At 44.6% G+C, this 21,886-nt stretch overlaps 3 protein-coding genes and 1 long non-coding RNA gene across 7 annotated transcripts; all 4 read right to left on the bottom strand.

Moving 5' to 3' along the window:
* Positions 1–1,269: 1,269 nt before the first annotated feature.
* On the bottom strand, positions 1,270–2,743 carry LOC125538798. The gene is made up of 2 exons (XM_048702086.1): positions 2,234–2,743; positions 1,270–2,066 (listed from the first exon to the last, which is right to left on the bottom strand). Exons 1-2 carry the CDS (start codon positions 2,423–2,425, stop codon positions 1,674–1,676), a joined length of 585 nt encoding a protein of 194 aa, XP_048558043.1. The 5' UTR covers positions 2,426–2,743; the 3' UTR covers positions 1,270–1,673.
* A 2,788-nt stretch (positions 2,744–5,531) lies between these two features.
* LOC125538796 (sister chromatid cohesion 1 protein 2-like) lies at positions 5,532–11,592 on the bottom strand. Its single transcript, XM_048702085.1, has 16 exons — positions 11,338–11,592; positions 10,993–11,187; positions 9,703–10,036; positions 9,573–9,613; positions 9,453–9,499; positions 8,886–8,935; positions 8,682–8,807; positions 8,466–8,591; positions 8,151–8,356; positions 7,943–8,069; positions 7,299–7,468; positions 6,857–7,215; positions 6,721–6,760; positions 6,581–6,605; positions 6,357–6,492; positions 5,532–5,999 (listed from the first exon to the last, which is right to left on the bottom strand). Exons 2-16 carry the CDS (start codon positions 11,117–11,119, stop codon positions 5,877–5,879), a joined length of 2,037 nt encoding a protein of 678 aa, XP_048558042.1. The 5' UTR covers positions 11,120–11,187; positions 11,338–11,592; the 3' UTR covers positions 5,532–5,876.
* A 4,803-nt stretch (positions 11,593–16,395) lies between these two features.
* On the bottom strand, positions 16,396–17,202 carry LOC125538797. Its single transcript, XR_007296517.1, has 2 exons — positions 17,033–17,202; positions 16,396–16,977 (listed from the first exon to the last, which is right to left on the bottom strand). It is a non-coding gene; the product is annotated as an uncharacterized LOC125538797 (long non-coding RNA).
* A 133-nt stretch (positions 17,203–17,335) lies between these two features.
* Positions 17,336–20,898, bottom strand: LOC125538795 (cyclin-dependent kinase G-2-like). 4 transcript variants are annotated; one of them, XR_007296515.1, is made up of 8 exons: positions 19,051–20,897; positions 18,825–18,953; positions 18,573–18,708; positions 18,351–18,439; positions 18,151–18,262; positions 17,929–18,035; positions 17,663–17,836; positions 17,336–17,592 (listed from the first exon to the last, which is right to left on the bottom strand). XR_007296515.1 is itself a non-coding variant. In XM_048702084.1 (7 exons), the coding sequence occupies exons 1-7, from the start codon at positions 20,562–20,564 to the stop codon at positions 17,743–17,745; spliced, it is 2,181 nt and encodes a 726-aa protein (XP_048558041.1). In that variant the 5' UTR covers positions 20,565–20,897; the 3' UTR covers positions 17,336–17,742. The 4 variants fall into 4 exon arrangements, 1 of the variants encoding a protein (XP_048558041.1); XR_007296514.1 differs by having other exon boundaries at positions 17,336–17,589; XM_048702084.1 differs by having other exon boundaries at positions 17,336–17,836.
* Between the last annotated feature and the right edge of the window lie 988 nt (positions 20,899–21,886).

Genomic DNA, 21,886 nt, shown 5'->3' with positions numbered 1-21,886 from the left:
GGCGTGATGTAAAATAGGTCACCAATTTGCATGGTTCGAGCAAATGCAAAAACAGTCACGCCCAACCGTCACGCGAAACATTCATTTCTTCATCCCGCGCAACCGTCACCGACAAAACCCATCCGCCGCACCCCGCCACCGCAGGATCCGCACCTTCCCCGCCCCGCGTGACCCCTAAATCGGCCCGATTCACCGCCATGCAGCCGCATCGCCCGATTTTGACGCCGCATCACCTCTGCAAATACCCCCGTGCGCAGTCCTCCAGGCGGGATCCGCCCTGCACAGTTGTCTGCATCAACGCCGCACCCCCGCGTCTCTGTCATGCCAGCGAAGCCGCCGAAGGGCAAGACAAGCTACAAGGGGTGATGTTTTGTCCCTCCTTCGGTGTGGAGTTTCAGTGTGACAACCATCGCTAGTGGCTCGGCACCTTCACGACTGTGGAGCTTGTTGCGCGTGTGTGCGACATCATCGCGTGGAGTTTCGGGTGGCCGATCCATGAGATGAACTTTTAGGACATCGAATCCCTAGAGCGGGTGGAGTTCATCGGGCTGAACAATGTGGACATATGGCCCCTCAATGAGAAGAAGAAGAGGGGATCCACATTGCTCTCGGCGAGGTTCGCGCGGGAGAATCTACAGTACGTCAAGTATGAGTTGGAGTTCTTCTGGAAGCGCGGCCACGAGGGTGGCCCTTGACAGTGATCAGGATTGAGTCCGACGAGGAGGAGGAGGAGCTCGATTGTTCTGACGAGGAGACCATCACACTCTGGAACTCGATCCAGAGCGACCCCAAGTCCAACGAGTAGTTTATGTTCAGGGTGATTAAGTAGTATCGATATGAAGTAGTCATTGCAATGTTTATAGTATGAACTATGTTTATGTTTGAAATGTTTGAAATGAACTTGGTATCTTTGCACTTTTGTTTGTGTGAATGAACTATTTTTACATCATCTATTGGAGCACTAGCAGTGTCCTATTGCAAATCACCTATTGAAGTTGGAGGTTTTTGTGATGTAGAAAGGCACCTTGGTGCCCTCATCTAATTGGAGATGCTCTAAGAGTCTAAGGTAAGAAGGGATTCAGTCAGTGAAACTGACGGCATGTCCCAAAGTAAAATTAACAGGCCAATTTGCCACTACTCCAAATCAGTTGCATGATGAATCGCTACATAGCAGGCAGGATCTGTATCGTCTTTAAAAAAAAAGAGGCAGGAACTGTATGAAAACTATACCAGCAGAATTTGCAGAAACATCACATCCACACAACAGGATTCCCGGGAGAAATGAAGTGTAACTGCAGACATCAGCTCAGCTACAGACACGCTTGCTTCAGTAGTAGTACAAAGAGTTTGCTGAAACTACACATGGAAATCAATCAAACACATTCCTCCACTTCACCCTTGTCTGAAATACAGGGCTGTTTCTAAGAGATGGTTCAACCGTCCCAGGCATTCTTCAGGTGATGATGGTCGACTCCAGTAACAAATGGTGCAAAGATCATAAGATGCCGAATTAGATTCAGTTTCTCCTACTTGCGGCACCAGCCCAGAACACATGCACCGGCACATGGCCATACAAATCTCATCTCTAGACAAGACGAACAACATAACAATATCTGGAGGGAAGAACACATGGCATTTCTGCCGCACGAGTCATCCCTCCTCATCCTGCGGATCTAGCTATCGCCGTCGCCGATGGCCAACATCGGCAGATCAGCCCGAGCAACGTCCGGGGCGCCGACAGGGGGCAGAGGCGACGCCTCGATCGCCTCGGCCATCGGCTTCTTCCCTATCTTGAGGGTGCTCTTGACCATGTCCCCGACGGACTTGAAAGGGTTGGTCAGCTTCTTCTGCACCGCGAGGAGGAACGACACCTCGTTGAACTGCCACGCGGCGATCATCACCATCACCGTGCCGAGCAGGATGTGGGTGATCATGTTCTGCCTCTTGATCTTGCCCAGGTCTTTCGCCACGTCGCCTGGCCCCGCCTCCTCGCCGCTCTCCGGGTGAGGATTGATGGAGCTCGGTTCGGCACCGTCCGGATCGACATCGTTTTCCAGCGAGTCCAACTGTTGAAATAATTCAGGATTTGCGTCTCAAGAATGATGAAATGAAATGAATGCAGAATGTCTGGTAATTGCAGCGGCAGATGCAATCCAATCTTGGGACCAAAAGGTGCATCTGCAACCTGAAACAATTCAGATGTACAGGAAGAAGCGCACACATAGATAGATACCTTGGAGAGCAACGAGGAGAGGAAGAGATCCTCCTCATGATCCATGGCGCCCTCTTCCCCTTGGTGTCGCTGCTTGCCCCTTTTCTCCTCCAGGAGCCCATGAATGGCCTCCTGCAGCAGCTCCACCTTCTTCCTCCTTCCCTTCTCCCCACCACCACCACCACCACCCCCGGCGTCTCCTCCGGTGGGCATGCCGACGCCGATTGAATGGGACAAGAGCAGACGCGCAGGAACGGCTGAAAACGAAAGAAAACAAAGGAAGCTGCACGCCCCTTTCCCAATTGGAGGAAAATTACACAAAATTCATGTCGCTATCGTGGATTCAGATTTCAGAGGGATCCTTCGGGCCCAGATAGGTGTTTCTAGGCTCCTGCCAAACGGGCGCTGCAACTGGCAATCCAGGCGACGGCGAGATGAGATCGCGAGGTCTGCGGCTGCTGGCGGACAGGGGGTGAGGACGGGGGATCCAAAAATGGCGTAGCAGCGGCAGCGGCGGCTGGCCGGAGGTGGCCTTGACGACAGGGCTAAATACTGTACAGTTCGCATGTGCGACGTGTGGCGTGGCGACCGCATGGGAACTCGTGTGCGGGCCACATGCTCCTTGCATCGTGCTCGATCTAGGGGCCTCTTTTGTCCGGCGACGTGGCGCCACGGGCAGACGAGAGCAAGGATATTGAAAAGATTCGTGTGCTCTGGAAAGAAATGTATTTTTTAAAGGCGCAGACGCTCATATGAATGTGTATATACTCATCTCTATATGCGCCGCACATGCACACAAAACTTCTATGAACAATTCAAAGAGACTGAGCCAGCATATCATTTTAAAATTTTACGAAGTCAACTATAGGCGTCTCGTAGTCGATTGGAAAATCCCCTCCAACTGAACGCGCATCATCGGAAATCCTATATTTCGTAGGCGCCTCGTAGTCGACGGGAATGTCCCTACTGAACACGCATCACCGAAAATCTTGAAATAAATTCAAGATAAATGCGAGCACCAGGACTTAATCCTGATGGACTGGGGATACCACTCTCCAACCACAGGATGGTTCGCATGAAAGAAATATATATTACTCCCCCTTTACCGGTGCATTAGTTTCTTTAGATTGTGCGTCGCGGTCAAGGTGGATCAGAAAATGAGAGAACTTAATATATATTTTTTAAATAATGTCATTGTATGCAATGAACTACATGTCGTACTAGTTAGTCTCAAGTCATTGAAAGCATATACGTCCCATATCTCATATTGGTTGATTTTTTTATTCATGTCAAGAAACAAGAAATAAGGTGAAAGTTAATGCATCATGCCTAAGTGTTTTAGGATTATTTAGTTTTTGTAATGAGACTAATGCACCGATATGGAGGAAGTAAGTAGAGTAAATTCAAATTTTTATCTCAAGTTTTATGTTTATGGCAGATATTACTCTATTTGGCAAAAAAAACTTAGTTTATATCCCATTAAGTGAAACTTGTGTCACAATTTATTTCATTTTATGTTTCCCATTTCTTCTGCTAATGGGCACTTTGCCTTCGACGGTTGATACGAGCAATACCCAGCGAACTCTTTCTAAAATAACCAACAAAGTAGCCCTTATCTGATTGAGTGTACTAGGTTATAAATGTCGCATCGTTCAGTTTTAAGAGAAGACAAATTGAGTTTCTTTTCATTTCAAAGGCGTTGTTTTGATAGATTTTGCTGGTGCTCTATTCGGTGTAAAAGTCGCAGTGTTTGAAACATAACTCAAAACAATAATGGGAAATCAGTTGATGACATCATCAATCTCACCATGTGTAGGTTCGATTACATCCCTCGGACACTCCATTCATGTGTGGTGTTCCGGGAGCCATAAGATTAAAAAAAATCCACAACTGTTCAAATGTTCGTTAAATTCGTAACTCGAATATTCTCCTCTGCAATATGATCATAGAAATTTGATTTTTCTTGTTTCAGTGATTTTATACTTCACTATAAAATTTCTTATTTTTTTAAATGTTTTGGACTTATGTTTCATTAAGTAAATATAACCATCGGATCATATAGACTCTGAAATTTCTTGATTTTCTATTCAAATGATTTGTGAAAGTAGAAGAACCCACCATGCGCAGCTACACTCATCGGATCATATAGATTTTCTACTCATTTATGATTTTCCAACAGTCAATCGTCCGTCCCCATATGGCATGTGAAGAGTGTTTTAGTCATTTTAACCATTAGTCAAGATTCTCAGGTGTCAAATAATTCAAAATCAAATGACTCCAAAAATCCATCATAATAAAGTTTATTCATGCGTTTTTTTCAATATGACCCAAACGCCACTGCCACAAACAATTGGTAGTCGAATTGTCAGTCTTGCGACACTAAGCGTTAGTGTTATGAACATATGTATTATCATCAAGATTAATAACAAATAACCCCATTTACAACGGGAGTATGATCATAAAGTATATCATTCGCATAAATCAAAGAACCATCCTTGATGCTAAAACATAATAATAATAATAATAATAATAATAATAAAGCTCTTAAATAAATCCTGAAGATAAATGTCAAGGTAATACGCCGACGGACGATCATATATAACTTTTACTCTGAGTTTTTTATGTGCATAAACAACTCGTCCTTAGCTAGTCGTTTAGGCCTTTGTAGTTCTTGCATCGAGTTGTAAATATGACCAATTAATTTGGTACCCTCGTTACTAACAGTACCTAAGAATTACATTTGTGAACTAGCAAGGAACACATCTACAACATGCATGAGATGGACTTTCCAGTCATCCTTTTTCTTTTTTTCTAGGGATGCCATCATTACTTTATTGAACAGGTAACAAGGTTACTAAATCCTGAACAAGGAGATGTGGGGGATCATCGTCCCAATTACATGAGATATCATCATCGGATCACATCCATGAACTGTGTGGGTTGCCCAGTGTTATTCACACATATATGAATTGTGTGGGTTGCCCAGTGCCTTGTGGTAGCAACTCTTTAAACTGTCAGGTTACCACAGTAAATATGAGTTCAGTTATCATACCCAAATAGGCGGCCAAACTGAGCGCCTCAATTACCACAGTAAATATGATCTCAGTTATCATGACATCTGCCAATGACACTTTCACAGTAAATACTCATTTTTCATTCTGCTCTTTGATCTACTTTTGAAGTATTGTGTGTGGTCTCGCACACTGCATGAGAAGAGATGCAGAGCCCAGAAGCAACAGACTTGCTCCCCCTAAGAATAGAGATTGCCTAGAAAATTGATCCAAAAATTACCAAGAAAAGAAATTGCTCGCGCTCGGCATCAATCAAACCAGGCAGAGTGTTTTTTGCCTACTCTTTTACTCATTGGCAGATGCCATCAGCATTCAACATGCAACCGGCAAGAAACTGCAATCTGAATAAACCCCCTCCTCATCAGCTAACTTACATCCCGCATGCGACCAGCAAGAAACTCGGCCTGTCGTTAACTTAACCGAGCAAGATCCTAAAGCTCTCTCTATGTAATCCTGACCCATACGAACGAACGATCCATATATACAACTGGCCTGTCACCAGTACATATCCTCAAGATGATGCTACGGGTATAGCAAAAAACTGAAACTTCGAGTCCTCTTCTCCTAAAACTACCTACCCTGACATGCTGCTGCTAAGAAGTTGAAGCGGGCACTGGATTCTGCAGCACCGCGTCAAGCTGTGGAGTTGCAGAGATTGTGATGTTCTCATAGGGCTTCTCCTGATTCACGTCTATCAACCCGCGGCTCTTGAGGATCTGCACAAGAGAGGGCTTATTAGCATTTATTTATTTTCCATCAGTATACAAGGGGTACACTGTTGTGTTTTGGGAAGAACGTAGTGTGAATCTAAACTGGAATTTTACAAGACACAAGCAACTGTTGGTAAGAATAAGAATGGAACAAATTTTGCAAATTTAGAAAGACGCGCGTTGCAATGAAAGAGGACACGGCATCAAATCGCATTGCAGAGAAGAATATTTCTTACTTAAGAATGAAAAATGCGATGGATATGCATAAATATGTCAAGACACCGAGTGATCGATCATTTGTATCAATCCATGCCTTTTATCCAGTTCAATCTTTCAAGAAAAGAACTCAACTAGCAGGCTTACCAGAGTTTCATAGAAGAATCTTGCTGTGGTTTTCCTCTTGCTGCCTTCGAGGGCTTGGCCGAGCGTCACGGGGACATTACTTTGCTCCTGGCACTTCTGGTCCAAGAATAGCTGATGGAGGCACTTTGCTACTGCCCTGAAATAGTGAACCTAGAGAGTAAGTATTACAGGCAGATAAAAGCAGGAAGAATACAAAGGAAAAGCAACAACAATCTTGTTCTCACCTAGTTCTTGTTGAAAGCGGGAAATCTGCAAAAATAATAGTGAGTGTATAAGAATAGGATGGCAAAGCACAAACATCAAACAGCACGAGCACAAGCAGTATAAACTACTATAAGTTTATACTATAAGTTGTAAACATTACCTTCATCTCTGGCAGCATGCTCTTCATCCATAGGAATATCCTGCAACCAGAGAACATTCTCAAATGAATAAAGTGTGGTGTAAAACCATAATAGAATCTTTTTTCCCACCGAGTTTAGATGTAGACGCTTGCTTACCGCATCTATATCAGCAGTCAATGATTCATTGCGCAATGCACTGTGACTGGTTGATTCATACAATCTCTCTTCTGGCAGCACTGATTCATCTCCATTGACTAGTGTGTTGTTCTTTTCATAGGGTGTATCATCATTGCATTCACAAACATCTTGACTTTGCTGACTTTGATTGTAGCACCCAACAGGAGTCTGGATGCCATTTGTTAGTTCATTTGGGACACATTCTGTTTCTTCATTTGCAGCTTCCTTGTGGGGATTGCTGGATTCAGCAGGTTCATATGAAAGACACTTCTTTGCTTTAACGGATTCCCTGCATGAGGCATCGGCTGTAGTAGAATTAAGGCGCACTGTAGTCGAATCTGTTAAAATAAGATGATCAGCTAAGCTGATGACTAATGTTTGCATCAATAACTGAGCCTGACTAGATGAATGATTGACTTACATTGCATAATTGGCTCAATGTTATCACATGGAAGAATTGGCTCCATGAAAGTATCCTGCAGAGAACGAAATCTTGGCTCCCTCCAAATCTGATGGCGAGTGTGAGGCGCCTTCCTTCTTTTGACGACTAGATCCTCTACACCAACCCCGTCTACCATTTCTCTCATCGTGCTGTAGGGAGGATGTTCCAAAAACAGTATGAATGGACCATGTATATAGAAATTCAATGTTCCATCAACATACTGCGGTATCACCTTAAAGAAAGCATGCTGATGTGGCAATATTATAATTTGCATTGACCATGCATATCCTATTTGAAGTTCCATTTTACATACTACGGAATCACCTTAAAGAAGCATGACAATGCAGATCAGCCCCTCCCAATTCTCGTACAAAAAGAGGAAACACCTTAAAGAAGCATGTCAATGCAGATCAGACCACTCCCAGTTCTCAAACAAAAATAAAATGGTTTGCAACATATGGAAGATCTTGTGCAAGCTCTTCCATATTACTAACTCATTTGCACCATACAAACTTCTTAAGCTGATAGAGAAGTTCAAACTGGCTGCTAGGATGCATACAAGCACACAGGAATAGGTAATGCAACAGATGAAAGAGCTTGTACAAGCAAGTTATTGTACTTACTCATTATCAAGGATAGCATTCTCATCCCACAACACCCAAACTTTTCTCTTATTGTATAACCCCCTCCTCCTTTTTCTGGTAACCTGGCGCTTCTCATTTTGAGCAGGTGTTGCAACCACAAATTTTTCTAGTAAATGAGATAAATATGTCACAAACATGAGCAAGATAATGACAATAAGTAGAATAGGAACTTCTCACAAAAGTTAACCTGAGGCTCCCTCTCGCAAGGGCTCTGGAGTGGAAGGTTCCAGAGACTCTTGTTCCTCGATGTCAGGAATTTCTATAGATAGTGTTGTGTTCGGTTTTCCTACCGCTAACCCATTTTCTGATTCTTCGACTACAGGATGATTTTCACCTAGATCTGCACACACCACATTCTCCACAGCATTCACAGGTCTTTGCATTTCTTGATTCCTGAATCAATGCATGCTTAATAATGTCAAATTACAATGATAATTTTCAGAATTATCTTGAAGTAAAGAAAGTTTGATGTAACAAAAGAAAGGGAGTAAGCAATACTCACTCCGGCAAAGGGGCAGAACAAGCAGGATCACCATTCACTTCTCTTCTAGCTTTCTTCCCCTCTTTGCTTTTCTCTGGAAGCTCGCTTGCTTCAGCCATCATATCCATCGCCTCAGGTGGAAGAACACTGTTTCATAGTCTCACATTAGCAAACAGAGAGGAACAAGTCTGCTCTTATGAATGAGTCAGGAGAGGGGGTGATAGTTCATATACTTACTCCTTCACTGGTGTAAAGCAAGCAGGATCAGGATTCTGACTTTCATTTTCAAGTTCATCCCCTATGTTACCCAAGTACAGAAGATCGGTGACTTCATCAGTGACACCGATCATTTCAGTTGGGATGCTGCATCAAGAGATAGGCTCAGAAATCCACTGGAAGTAATCTTTTAACACAATTAGGTAACATAGCCTATGTACTTACATGCATACTGGCACAACGTAAGCAGAGTCCAGATCAGCATATGGCATCCCCTGATAAGACATCTTAAGTTTTAGTTTCTCAAAACAAATAAGGCATAAAAACAAGAGGAAGCAGACAGTATTGCATGTCACCTGCTAATGCAAAGGAACAAACGTATCTAAGGTAACACACGTGGGTGGAATAATTTACAAACCACAAACAAAATGGATACTTAACACCTTAATCGGAGAATTCATGAAACTACTGACACAGGACCATGGTAATCAGGTAAGGTAACACGTGGAACCTACTGTGGTCCCCATCAGTGGTAGAACAGGAACAATCGGTGGAAGGTACAGGTCGCTTAAACTGCTGCCTGATGCATGCAAGCTTAGTAATTCTGTCTGCCTGGGAAGTATCGCATTTATAGATCACATTAGGTGGTAGGTGCATGCAGTAGGAAACTGCTGCCTACTACATAGCATATTTTTGGCAAGCTCCCCAATTTCAGATGTTATAAGAAGCATTTCACTCTATGCGCATACATGTCTTGATTATTCAGTGAATGGTAGGAAGGAAGCTTGGTACCTCGTACAAATTTGGCATACGCTGATGTTCATCTTCCAACAAAGTATCTGCACAAAATAATTGAAGGTCATAAATGATTTCTTAGCAATAACAGCAACATCAAGTTGCAGCATTTGCTACCTTGACGAGGCAATTGGTGATGATCATCATTGTCATCCTCTCTGCAGAGGAATTTAGAAGGAACAAATGAGACAGCACACTTCAAGCAACAAAGAAATGAAACTAGTTTACGACCATGCTTGTTCATTACCTGTCTTCAGGTATCTGCAAATCAAAAGAGTCGAGCTCAAATCTTTTGGGTACGGTGAAGATTGGTGGAAGATCAGCTGGTTCGTCCAATTCTGGGACTTGAACGACGGCAACTCTTTTCGATCTTCTAGTGTCTTCTTGGTCTAGCACCAATCTTCTTGCACAAGCACCTTTCTTCCCTCGCTTTAGAACTTTCTTCCCTCTTACAGTTGATTCAAAAAACTGATTGCTGTCATAGCAGAGGTATTCCACCTTCTTGGAGTAAATCCTAACAACACCAAGCAGAAGCAACCCAAGTATTCTGTATGTGGTTTCAACGTCGGGCAAAATCTTGTCTGCCATGAACAGGAAACGTGTGAGCTAGTCATCACAATACTATTAGAAAGAAGAAAAAAAACTTGAAGGGCTATGTCATCTGTCAACAGAAAGACGAAATGTTTAACGATTTTCAAGCAGTTTCCCAGTGAATTCAATATCGTTATGTAGTTTTTGTCGACAGTAAAGTTGGTTCACATGGTATATTCAGTTGGTATCCCAACCTGAAACTCAGCTCAGGTTCACGCCTGGATAACGTAGATAAAAAAAACATATGTGAAAAGTTCTCGCCGGCCAAGAGCCGTGAACACCATACCATCCACAAAGACCCATAACCCTCCGTTGGCCAAAACGCAAACACCCCATAGTCAGGTTCAAGCTTTTTATCAACAGCCTATCATTCATCTTCTGATAATCTTTAAAAAAAACTGCAATATGTTCCTTTCCCCCCGAAGGAATTTTGAAACGAAATTTGTGAACAGTGATGCTTACACTCCACAAGAAGATAAAAAAAGATAGGTGTGCACATCGATACTTCCTAAAATCAAGAAGAAAAAGTTGAATCACCACTCAACCAACCACAACCTAGTAACGGGAACCGAAGCCACAAGAGAAAAAGAGTGGCTCTCTCTTGGTCTTCTTTTAGGGGTGAAGAACCAAAGATTCCCCTCCCATCCTTCACTCATCACACTGTAAGGTACTATAAACCCCCACATAAACCCCTCCCAATCTACTGTTCCACTCACCCCACAAATTAGAGACCCGCATTCTCCTCTAAGCCCTTAACCAAGCCAGGAAAGAACATGAGACCGCCAGAAAAGAAGATTCTTTTTCCCCAAAAAATTGGTGAGATTTCTCCTCGCCTAGGCCGCAACCAAACCCAAGAAACCCTCAAAACCCCACGAAAAAGAGGGAGCTTTCGTTGCATTGCAGGAGGCGGGCTATGCGGAGGCAAATTAGGCGTGATATCGCTTACCGACGGAGGAGGCGACGTCGGTGCCCAGGACCTGGTCCCTGGTGAGCGCGGCGACGCCGCGGACGCCCGCCACCCACACCGCGCCCAGCGGGCCCTTCTTGGACAGCATCGTCTTGGAGTAGAACATCGCGCCGTCGCCGGGCACGAGCAGCCGCCGAGCAGAGGCAGGCGGGCAGGCAGCAGACCTAAATCACACTGCAAAAACAAACCAAACCAAACCAAATTCCGCAATGAGGCGACGGGCGCGAGGCAAATCGAGCCAAGAAAGGGGGGGGGGGGGGGGGGGGAGAACCGCGCGGCAGCGGAATCAGAGAGCAGATGGGGAAGGCAAGGGCAAGAACTGACCAGAAGCGCCGCCGGCAATGCCCTCCGTCGCGGCCGCGGGCGGCGAATGGGCGGGCCTCGTGCGGGGCGGCGGGCGGCGGCTCCGCGGTCCTCTGGGGGCGGGGGCGGGGGTTGGAGCCGGAACCGGAGCCGGGTGGGGGGGCGGAGGAGGGAGGGAGTGGGGGGTAGAAGTAGAGAGAGAGAGCGGAGGGGAGGCTGGCTTCGAGTGGAAGGAGGAAACCCCAGGCGCAGAAGCAGGAGACCGGAGGGGGGCGACGGCTCGCGGTGGGAAAGGACGGGATCGCCCCTGGTGTCCTATGATACGAGATGGGATGGGTCTGGGAGGCTTTCGTTTTGGGAAGTTGCCTATTTTCTTGCTCCTTTTGAATTTCGTGGTTAATCGGTTGCCGTCTTATCGGGGCACGGAAAACGGAACGGGTTCAATGCCCCCGTTTGATCTTCTTTGCAACGGTAAGTTTTTAGATTTTGTACCGCGGCAGAGAGCTGTAGCCGTTGTTGCTTGCGGTGTGAAAACAAGTTTTTTTTGAGGGAAACCGAAATCGACGGGATTTGTAGACCTGGCATCCGGTGATTATAGACCGTTGCAGACGTGGCTGCACTCCCTAGGCCATGTTCAAATCTTATTTTTACGTTTATTTGTTTTTTTCTTTTTTGCTATAAGAGCATAAAGCCTCTCTTTTTTAACGTGCACGCCCCATGGGAAAAAGAACATTACAACCAAACCTTTGCGGTTCACCGTGTCTTCTACTTCTAGGACACCGTCGCCGCCGCCCCTTGGTTGCCAAAGCCGGCCACACCTTGTATCCAACAGTTGGGAAGTCGTAACTCGTAAGGCTCCGGACCCGGAGAACCAGCACCCTAGAGAAGAAGTACCCCATCGCCATAAAAGGACCATCACCGAGCTAGCACATCCGCCATCTCATGAACAAGACCTCCACTGTCGTCGCAACAATGATGAAAAGAATGCCAATGCAACGGGGTGGAGCCAAGAGAAAAGATGTTGGCGGCACCGATGTCGCCTTGTCACCGGCACTCCGACAAGCTAGATGCACGGCCCAAAAAGACTGGTGACAAAGCATCCTCATGGACTCCTCACCGCCGTCGTCGAGGACGTTGTCACCAAGGTAGGAACAGAGTTGGGGGGCCCCCATTCCACCGGTGGCGTCGTCACTTGCATCGGACAAGCTAGATACACTGCCCAAAAAGGGTAGAGACAAACCATCCTCACAGGTTGCTTGATGTCGTTGTCGAGGACATCGTTGCCAAGGTAGAACGAAGCCGAGGGAACCTTGTTCCACCGGCAGCAGTATCGCCGCAAAGATGGAGTCAGGGAATGATATTTCATTGACGGCATCATCGACGTCGCGAAACAAACCGTAAATGAAGATCCTGGGTTCCCAACCTCCCATCGCCAGAGGAATGGACGGAAGGGGAGTGGACTTATGGCCTCTTTGGCGAGGGAGAGAAGGGATAATGAGCACTTCCCTTTCGCAAGGAAAGTAGAAGGGGAAAGGTTTGAACATTCCGATTTATTTCCCTAGAGTGTTACATTAAAACTTTCTAGTTAGGCACTTGAAAAATCCCTTGCTAAATAAACATTTTTTCTTATGTAGGACAAGGTTTTGCAAAAAAAAAACGTATGTTGTATTGCATATTAGAGAAAAAAAATCTTGAGCCAGTTTGGCAGCAAAGTTTTTAAAACTGCGGTATTCTAAAACCTCAATATTCCAATGCTTGGTCAATGAATAATTCAGTTTTGAAAAACCAAAGTTTTTCTCGAGGAAAAAAAAGGCATTCAAATACTGCCAAAAGCATGATATTGAAGATACCATGGTTTATAAAACGGTTGTATAACCATGGTTCTTGGGAAAAAAATACTATGCTCCTAATAAAACTTTAGAAAACCAGGACTGCCAAACGTTAATAAATTAATGGTTTGGCCTTTACTGGTTATATAACCGTCGCTTTTGAGTAGTACTCCTTTCGTTCCAAAATTCTTGTCTTAGACTAGGTCTGTAGATGCGTTGATGTATTTCTACATTTCAACATGTATTACGGCAGTTGCAACAATTTTGGCCGTCCGCGTCTACAGACCTACCACGTTAATAAAAATTGAACTTTTTTTTCTTTGCTTTAGCTGATCCACGGATGGCTTCCAGGGGAAGGTTGAATGTACAAACACATCTTTTTTTTTTTTGAGGGGAAATGTACAAACACATCTGATCTAAACAGTACTCGGTGGGTCGCACCGCGGAGCCCTCTGCGGTAATTTTGCTTTGACGGATGACTAGGAACTTCGGATGAGCGACGGGACCCAAAACCCGAGGCAGACAGGAGTTACTCCTACTAGAGACGGCGGGAGAGAGCTCAGGCGGTGGTCGCAGGCCAGATAGTGTTCCGCGAAGTGCTTGTACGTCTCGATGTTTTTTAACTGCCGGGCCCATATGTTCCAGCGAGGCCCTTTGGTTGGTTACCACGTGCGCATCACACGTGACAACCACATCTACTCTATCGACAGCAGTGAGTCATGTCGGGGAGCGTGCACCGCCCAACGAACTGTGATGTGTGAAGGTTCGTGAGCAGACCTCCCACATTTTACTGTCTCACCGTGAAACGTTCTTCCAGTAACATATATGCACTCATGTTAGTATTTGATCCTCCAACTAATTAACGAACTATTTACATTTACATGTAATAATCACATCGAGTGTGCGCTGCGGTGGAGAGTAATTGCTTCAGTCATCCAGACCGACTTGCCTCTCATGTTGCGCGTGCTCCCGCTTGGTCGTCCAGACCTTCCACATCGACCTGCAAATAATGGAGTCTCCACATCCCCCACGCCAACGAGTGAGCAACAATATTAGGGCCTCTTTGATTCGCAGGATTGGCAAAACGTAGGATTAAAATGAAATGGCCATTGGATTTCTATAAGATTTGTGTTTGTTTGATTATATTGCAGGAAAAGCAAAGGATTTATTTCAAGAATGCTAGAATTCCTATGAAATGTACGTAGTACACATGAATCCTTAGGAAAAATTCCTCCTATAGGATTCAATCCTACGAATCAAACGACCAATCCTTTGAATCAACGAGACCCTTACTCGACTATGGCAATCCAGACGACTCGAACCGATGGTTCCGGAAAAGTACATGACTAGCTCATCAGCGGGAATGCAACAAAGACACAAAATGGCACCATCGCAGTTCACGTCCAGCGATGAGAGAGATATCAGGCTGCTTGTTATACAAGAGGTATATAGCAAAGAAGCCTATAGTGTTCTTCTGCACCCAAGCTCGGTGAACAGTTCGAAAGAAAATGAAAAAACAAATTTAAAAATCTGATTTTTTTTGTCACCTTTGACAAATGTTTTATATGCTTGCAAATTCTCATCACGAAATGACATTCATGGAAGTCATGGCATTTTTGGAGTACCAATTTTGTTCTTTTTGCCACGACTTCCAGGAATGTTCGTTCCTGATAAATTTTTGCAAGCACATACTCCCTCTGTTCCATTATATTACAGGACAGAGGGCATAGAACATTTGTCCAAGGTTACCACAAAAAAAATTCTGAACTTTATGATATTTTTTTTACTATTTTTCCTGATTTTACTGTACGCCAGGGGCACTTGAGCTCGGATGCAAACCTGCTCTTCCATAAAGTGACGAGCCTCAAAAGTACTCTGATCCCGGGCACACATGCACATTGGATAAGCAGTGAAATAAAAAAAATCCAAAAACTTTCTAAAACATTGGCAACAAATGTTGCTTTGTTTTCTACTACTCCCTCCTATCCATATTACTTGTCCTAGATTTGTCTATGGATCAGAGGGAGTAACAAACTTGCCCATTGTTGTGAACTCGTGATGGAATGGCATTCATGAGGTCCGGGCAAAAAGAAACCAGTACTACAAAACTCTCAAACAAATAAAACGTCTGCATGTGTAGCCACCAACAAAAACCCCACTCTACGAGCCTCAGTTATCAACATAGGTTATAATGTACTCCCTCCATCGGTAATTCAATTCCGGTCCTGAGATGTTCTAACTATTTTCTGATTCGAATGTATATAGACACATTTTAGTGTCTTTGTTCATTCATTTCAGTCTGTATGTAGTCCATATGGAAATATGTAAAACATCTTATATTTGTGAACAGAGGGAATAGACCGTAGTTTCTATCTTTCTATTCTTTGCACCGATGCCACTGCAATCTTTCTATTCTGCGCGCCAACACCACTGCAACTACGCAAATGTTTATATCGCAAAAACATACTCGAGCCAGCTGATGGGCTGATATATCTTCCGCAAGACAACTGAAACTAAAATAAGAGGCAAACAAATGGGCAAGAAATTGATCATCACATTCGACAACGCAAAACTCTGAATCACCAACGTCACACAGAATGAAGTGGCAAGTAGCAATTGAACATTTGTAGTGGCAAGGGCAGCTCATGTAAACCCATGACAAGAAAACACTACTACAAGAACATCGAGAACCATAAGCAGTTATGCATCCCCAAAGAGCATGCCAAACGTTTGTTCCAAATGTGGCCCATCAAAACAACCAGGCTACCATAACCAAAGTGGGGAACAGAGAGCATGCAACACTAGTATTTCAGCCTAATTTTGACCTCCCTCACTAATCTAAATAGCCTCAATTTCGTGGAGGTGAGTAAACAATGCCAATGTTGTGGCATTTACATCAGTCAAGGAGATATTTCAAATAGAAAACAGAGTGTCGGCCATATGGGAGAGGACGAAATGAAAGCTCAACAAAAACCATACTCCATGCAAACAAATAACAGATGACCATCCCCAAAAAACAGTTGGATGAATATGGTGCATTAATAAACAAGGAAGGATAGTAAACTGACCAGTGACCACTATGGCTCACTCAAGTAACAGATGAATACACTTCAAGACCTCCCATAAAATTTAGTCACTTAGGTACAACAAGCTGGCGGCCATCAAGCTTCCTCTTGAAGCAGCCACAGCTTAAGCTGCAGACGTGTCACAGATAGAACAGTTGTAGTAAGTCCAACCAACTCTCTAGTACTTGAGCAGAATGTAGAAGTAGTTATCACCAAATGCAAACAACATAGCGATGGAGTACATCTTTGGCTACCAATAGCACAGAACAGCAAATTTACACACAAAGAAGACGTGGGAGAAAAACTTAACAAGCGAACCCGAACCACATTGCTCAAGAAGAGATATCCCTGATCTTTGATCTTGTCATGGGCAAGTAACCAGCTTTGTAAAACGGACATTTAGACTAACTACCGGATAGAAATGAAATCCAAGTGCTCCCTTCATGTTCTCAATTTGCTCAGCAGATACATGCATGTCAAAATGGCACGATAAATATAAAATAGAAACATCACAAAGAGTAACTAAAGAAACATAACATTCTTTACTCGTATCCTAAATCGATAGACATATGACGCACAGGCATGGAAGAACAGCTCAGATAAAGGAATTCTTGGTGAATAATACAATGTCTGTTAGATACTTCGATACTAACACTGACTTGTATACATCGTCAAGGTGGAAAAGAGAATACACCCATCCAGGCTGGGTCTTCATTCAAGTCATGTTTTGCACTTTTCTTCGTTCTCTGTCATTCTCTTTTTTTCACCTTTTTTCAGAATTGGGAGTTCTTAGCGCTACGAACATGATTAGGATTTTTTCACCTTTTTTCAGAATTGGGAGTTCTTAGCGCTACGAACATGATTAGGATTTAAGACGGTGTTTCTTTATGAAAAATAAAACAGAGCCCTTGGGTATAGATGATCTTTCAGAACATGTATTCATCAATTTTTAATCAGCAATACATCTCTTGAGGTAAACAACTCTTGAATATATTTACCTTTCAAGTTGTATTACTGTCCATGATTTCCTGAAGAAAAGCTAAAGGCATCCTTCCCCTTCGCCACTTTCATTTCTTGCAAACAAAATGCAAAGATCAAAAGAAAAGAGCACTATAGGAGCAGAGAGAAAAAAAATGATAGATTCTTATGATCTTATTGTAAATCAAACACACCGAGCATTGTTTACAACGTACCAATCTGGAATATTTTACATACATAGGTTCCAAAGGTGAAACAGGTGTAAGTGTGTAGCCAATAAAGCCAACAGGCCAAACCTTACGATGGAGGCAGGTTAGATTTGCTTTCATGATCAATCTGGTCGGAGTGCTAATCCTGTGAAAAGAATTCTATGATGGGCCACAAGTCACTAAGCACAAAGCCTGCTAAAGAACGCTGTCAGTTGCTTGAAGACACCAAGAAGATCTGATACTTCATGTCCATGGCACATCTCACCTCAGAAGCCATCTGACCTCACTGATTCAGGTTGAAGCATAGCAGTCAGTACGAACAAAACCCAAGCAAGCGGTTTGAGCTCAGCCGAAAAGGCCACGGTTGCCTTTTGCTTGCAGTTCTTTCAACCGTTGCTCCTCTAGAGGATCAGGACTCTTCATATACCGTCTGGTACGCCTGTGTATTTTATAACATTAGATATAAATGGACTATTGAACATAAATATTTATAAGCATAGGATATGCAAAACTGATGGGTAAAAAAATCACCTGTCCAGTTCGTTTAGAGCTGGAAATGTTGGCATGAAGTCCTTCGACTTAGGTAGAGGTACTTCACTGAACCATGGATGCTCCAATGCAGCCTCAGCTGATATACGCTGTACAAGAAAATCAAGTGTCCTTAGTCAGTAATATAAATGACAATGAAGCGTAAAAAATTGACAACGCAAGATTCATGTAGTCACGAGTCCCATTGAAGAGTATTAATTTTACCTTCGCAGGATCATAAGTTAAGAGCTTATTCAACAGATCAAAACCAGCTTCAGATAGGTTTGGACGCCCAGAAAAAGACGCAGCTGGGAACTTATCCCTTAATCTGTTGTACCTGAAGAAGAAAAAATCAAAATATGATGCAATCATACAATCATATACGCTCGGTGGAGAAACAACAAACGCAGGTATAAGAAACATACGGTTGTTTAACAAAGTTGACTTTGACACCAGGTAACTTGGCATAACCAGGCCATATCTTCTCATTAGGTGTGCCAAGTGTTCTAAATATCTACAAGAAAAGTAGCTTCACCATAAGCTATCATTGAATACATATCTATATTGGCGGCTACAGCTATCAGCAACATAGAAGAATATGCACTGTGAAACATGCATGGAAAGCATACATAAGACAAATGGAGTACCTTGTCTAGCTGTTCAAACTCTGTTTTCCCATTGAACAGTGGTTCTTTGGCGAGAAGCTCTGCCATAATGCAGCCCACGGACCACATGTCAATAGCAGTAGAGTATTCCTTTGTTCCTAGCAATAGTTCAGGTGACCTGTAGCCAAGGAGGAGAAACAGACATTAGTGTGATTTATAAATAAAAGAACTTACAGTGATAAATTAAGGTAGTCAAAGCGCTGCTGTGGAATCTGATGTTGGCTGGTGACCTACCTGTACCACAAAGTCACAACCAATTGAGTATAAGGTTTTAGTGGGCTCCCATATTGACGAGACAGTCCAAAATCACATATTTTCAACTCACCACGGTTATTCAGCAATAGATTTGAAGTCTTCAAATCCCTGAAATAAATGAGATGCTTATCATCAGTACATAGTCAACAGGAACCTGGTTATATAATATCTGAAGAACAAGAACAAAAGGTAAGCTAACCATTACCTATGAAGTACCCAATTGTCATGAAGATATTTTACACCCTCTAATAGCTGAAGCATTAAGCATTTGACCTCACTTTGGGTATATGGCTGCTTCATTGTCTCCATGACACCCTTAAGATCATGCTCCATGTACTCCATCACCATAAAAATACTATCAAGACTACTGCCAACTACTACTTCCTTAACGTCAACAATTGAAGGGTGATGGAAAGATAAAAGGATGTTGATTTCCCTAAGAGAGGTCAACGGGAAACCTTCTCTCTCCTTTTCCATCTTGACCTTCTTCAATGCAACAATCTCAGCAGTCTTCTTGTCCTTTGCTCGATATACAACACCATAGGTGCCTTCATTAATCTTGTTGAGCCTCTCAAACACATCAACACTTCTGCAACCTTGCAGCATATTGATACATCGATGAGCCGGCTTCACTGGCTCAGGGGTTTCAGACCTGCGCACTTCATCCTCCGAATCAGAAGATAGAAGATTAGCTGAACCATTAACACTAGCCTCCCCTCTATCAACATCCATGTAGTCACCTTTACCTAATTCCAAATCTTCCTTCTCATCGTTACCCATTCTCCCTGAATCAGATGACCTTGACATGGTCCTCCGTCCAGACATATCACTGGTCACAACCTCCCCAAGTTCTGGTGTAGGAGTCTTCTTACCCTGCCCCAGCTCAGCGGAATCTGCAGGAGATAAGACTTTCTTCTTCCTCAGTGTTACACCCTCCTCGTCGTCATCGTTAGCACCTGCCCACCTTGAAGTTGATATGTTCCGCATTGTTGGGTACTCCTCTTCCTCCTTTACTTTACTCTCCTCTTCCTCCTTTACTTTACTCTCCTCTACCTCAAGCACTTTACTATCCTGCAGCACGTGCAACTGCTCAGTGTTGTCAGTGTCAACGGCAAGGTCCACATCCATTGGTGAATTGTCCACGACCAACCTCTCTGGGATGTGCCCCTGTGGTGGCAGCGGGGGAGGGGGAGGGAGTTGAGCAGAGGAGGACTCCACCACTTTCTTGTCACTTGCTGTATCAGCAGAAGCGGAATCCACCACTCCCTTCAGAGTCACTGTACCAGAATGTAACGACGGCGGCTTTGGGCTATCCCTGTCCCAAATTATCGGCGAAAATTTCCTCTTTTTGCTGGGCGAAGGGGCAGCAGGCGCCCCCACGGCCACCTCACCCTCCCTGCTAGAACTGGACATGGTATTCTCCCCTGCCGCTCTGCCTGACCTCCCACCAGAGTCGTCTGACGCGCTCCCGCTGAGCACCTCGCCGGGCTCCCGGTCCCCAAGCCTGGTGGAGAGGCGGCTTTTGGGCGGGTGCGAGCGGCGGTGGCCATAGCCGTTGGAGAATTCCCTGCCACCGCTGCTGCGCCCGCCGTCGCGGCGGCGGTCGGCGTCGCTCCGGTGGCGGCCGCCGAGGCTCTGGCTCCTCCTGGCGGCCTCGGCGTCGGGCTCCCGCTCCCTGGCCTCGTAGTCCCGGTACCCTTCGTGGCGCCCGGCGGCCATGAGCGCGAAATCCGAGCCGCGGAGGAATCCGAGCGAATAGCCCCCGCCCCCGGAATTCCGCGGCCAACCCTAGATCCGTACCAAAACCTAGAAAAACTGCGGCGCGATTCGGTCCCGGGGATGGGGTTTGGATCTGACCTCGGGTTCGAGCGGCCGCGTGGGGCGCGTGGCCTCCGGCCGGGGTGGCGGTGGCGGTGGCGGCGGCGGCGGGAGACGAGAGGATTCCGCGAGGCGGGCGATGGGGTGGGTGGTGCGGCGGAGCGAATAGGATGGGGAGGGAGGGGGAGTCGGGGACGGAAGCGAGCGGGTAGGCGCCGCTTCGCGTTGGTGCGTGGCCGCGGCCGGCTTTGCGGCTTTCCCTTTCTGGACTTGGGAAACCCGCGGGCTCCTCGTGGGCGGGGTTTCGCGGGTGGATGACAGGTGGGGACAGAGGCTGCGGGAGGTTGGTGGGTCCAGGCAGGTGGTGGTTTTGTTGGAAACCAGGCAGGATTCCGGGATCGGGGTTGGGCTGGGCTGGCGGCCGAACTCGGGCTGGTGGTGGTTTCTTGGATTCTCTCGAAAAAAAATACTCCAAATAATTTCCATTGACATCTTCTTCTTCTTTTTTCGACAAGAAATGATTGACACTGCTCCAGTTTCATGGGATATCAAAATTTACTGCAACGTCGGGTTTCTTATCATTTATTATGGGATCAGGTTGTTTCGATGTGTTTCTTTTTTTATACCGAAAAGTAACTCTTTTTTGTTCAGATTTATTTTAGGGGTCTTTTTTGCTCAGATAAAAGTAAGTCGGTTACAAGCATATGCCTAAGAAATTTAGAAGGCTCATCCAAACAAAGTCGAACCATATTACAAGTAGCATGCCTAGCAAGATGATCTAGCACCTCGTTACCTTTACGAGGGCAATGCGCAAAAGTTACTTTTGAGTGCTCCTTGTGTGAAGGAGCACGAGTAAATACTACTCCTTCTGTCCCATAATATAAGAACGTTTTTGACACTAGTGTCATGTTAAAAACGTTTTTATATTATGAGACGGAGGGAGTAGTATAAAACTATCACTCTACAACCTTTTTTGAACAGAAAACTACCACTCTACGAGTAATAATAATATGATGCAAAAAAAACTATCACATTCTCATAGGTACCGTTTTTGGCGTTTTAACCCTGTATGATAAGGGTGGCCCACCAGTCAGGTCCGCTTAGCCGTGGGGAGATAGCGATACTGATACGTCCATTTTGCATCACTATTTTTATGATAATTTATTTTGTATCGATGATATTTTACCACGGGAATCCACCACGTACTTCAGATTGTCAAATCT

Source organism: Triticum urartu, chromosome 2 (assembly GCF_003073215.2).
Source record: "Triticum urartu cultivar G1812 chromosome 2, Tu2.1, whole genome shotgun sequence".
In the NCBI taxonomy this organism is placed as follows: domain Eukaryota; kingdom Viridiplantae; phylum Streptophyta; class Magnoliopsida; order Poales; family Poaceae; genus Triticum; species Triticum urartu.
Note: the sequence above shows the minus strand (reverse complement) of the source record. Positions and strands in the feature narration are given on the sequence as shown.

Bases quoted from the DNA above. Each gene is read 5' to 3' on its own strand.
- LOC125538798 (XM_048702086.1), bottom strand. From the start codon at position 2,425: ATGCCCACCGGAGGAGACGCCGGGGGTGGTGGTGGTGGTGGTGGGGAG. The intron at 2,067-2,233 runs GTATCTATCTAT...TTATTTCAACAG, and splicing joins TCTCCTCGTTGCTCTCCAAG to TTGGACTCGCTGGAAAACGA.
- LOC125538796 (XM_048702085.1), bottom strand. From the start codon at position 11,119: ATGTTCTACTCCAAGACGATGCTGTCCAAGAAGGGCCCGCTGGGCGCG. The intron at 9,500-9,572 runs GTAGCAAATGCT...TATTTTGTGCAG, and splicing joins TCACCAATTGCCTCGTCAAG to ATACTTTGTTGGAAGATGAA. The intron at 7,216-7,298 runs GTAAGTCAATCA...TTATTTTAACAG, and splicing joins CATTGAGCCAATTATGCAAT to ATTCGACTACAGTGCGCCTT.
- LOC125538795 (XM_048702084.1), bottom strand. From the start codon at position 20,564: ATGGCCGCCGGGCGCCACGAAGGGTACCGGGACTACGAGGCCAGGGAG. The intron at 18,709-18,824 runs GTAGGTCACCAG...CCTTGGCTACAG, and splicing joins GTTGTGACTTTGTGGTACAG to GTCACCTGAACTATTGCTAG. The intron at 17,837-17,928 runs GTGATTTTTTTA...TAAAATACACAG, and splicing joins GCTCTAAACGAACTGGACAG to GCGTACCAGACGGTATATGA.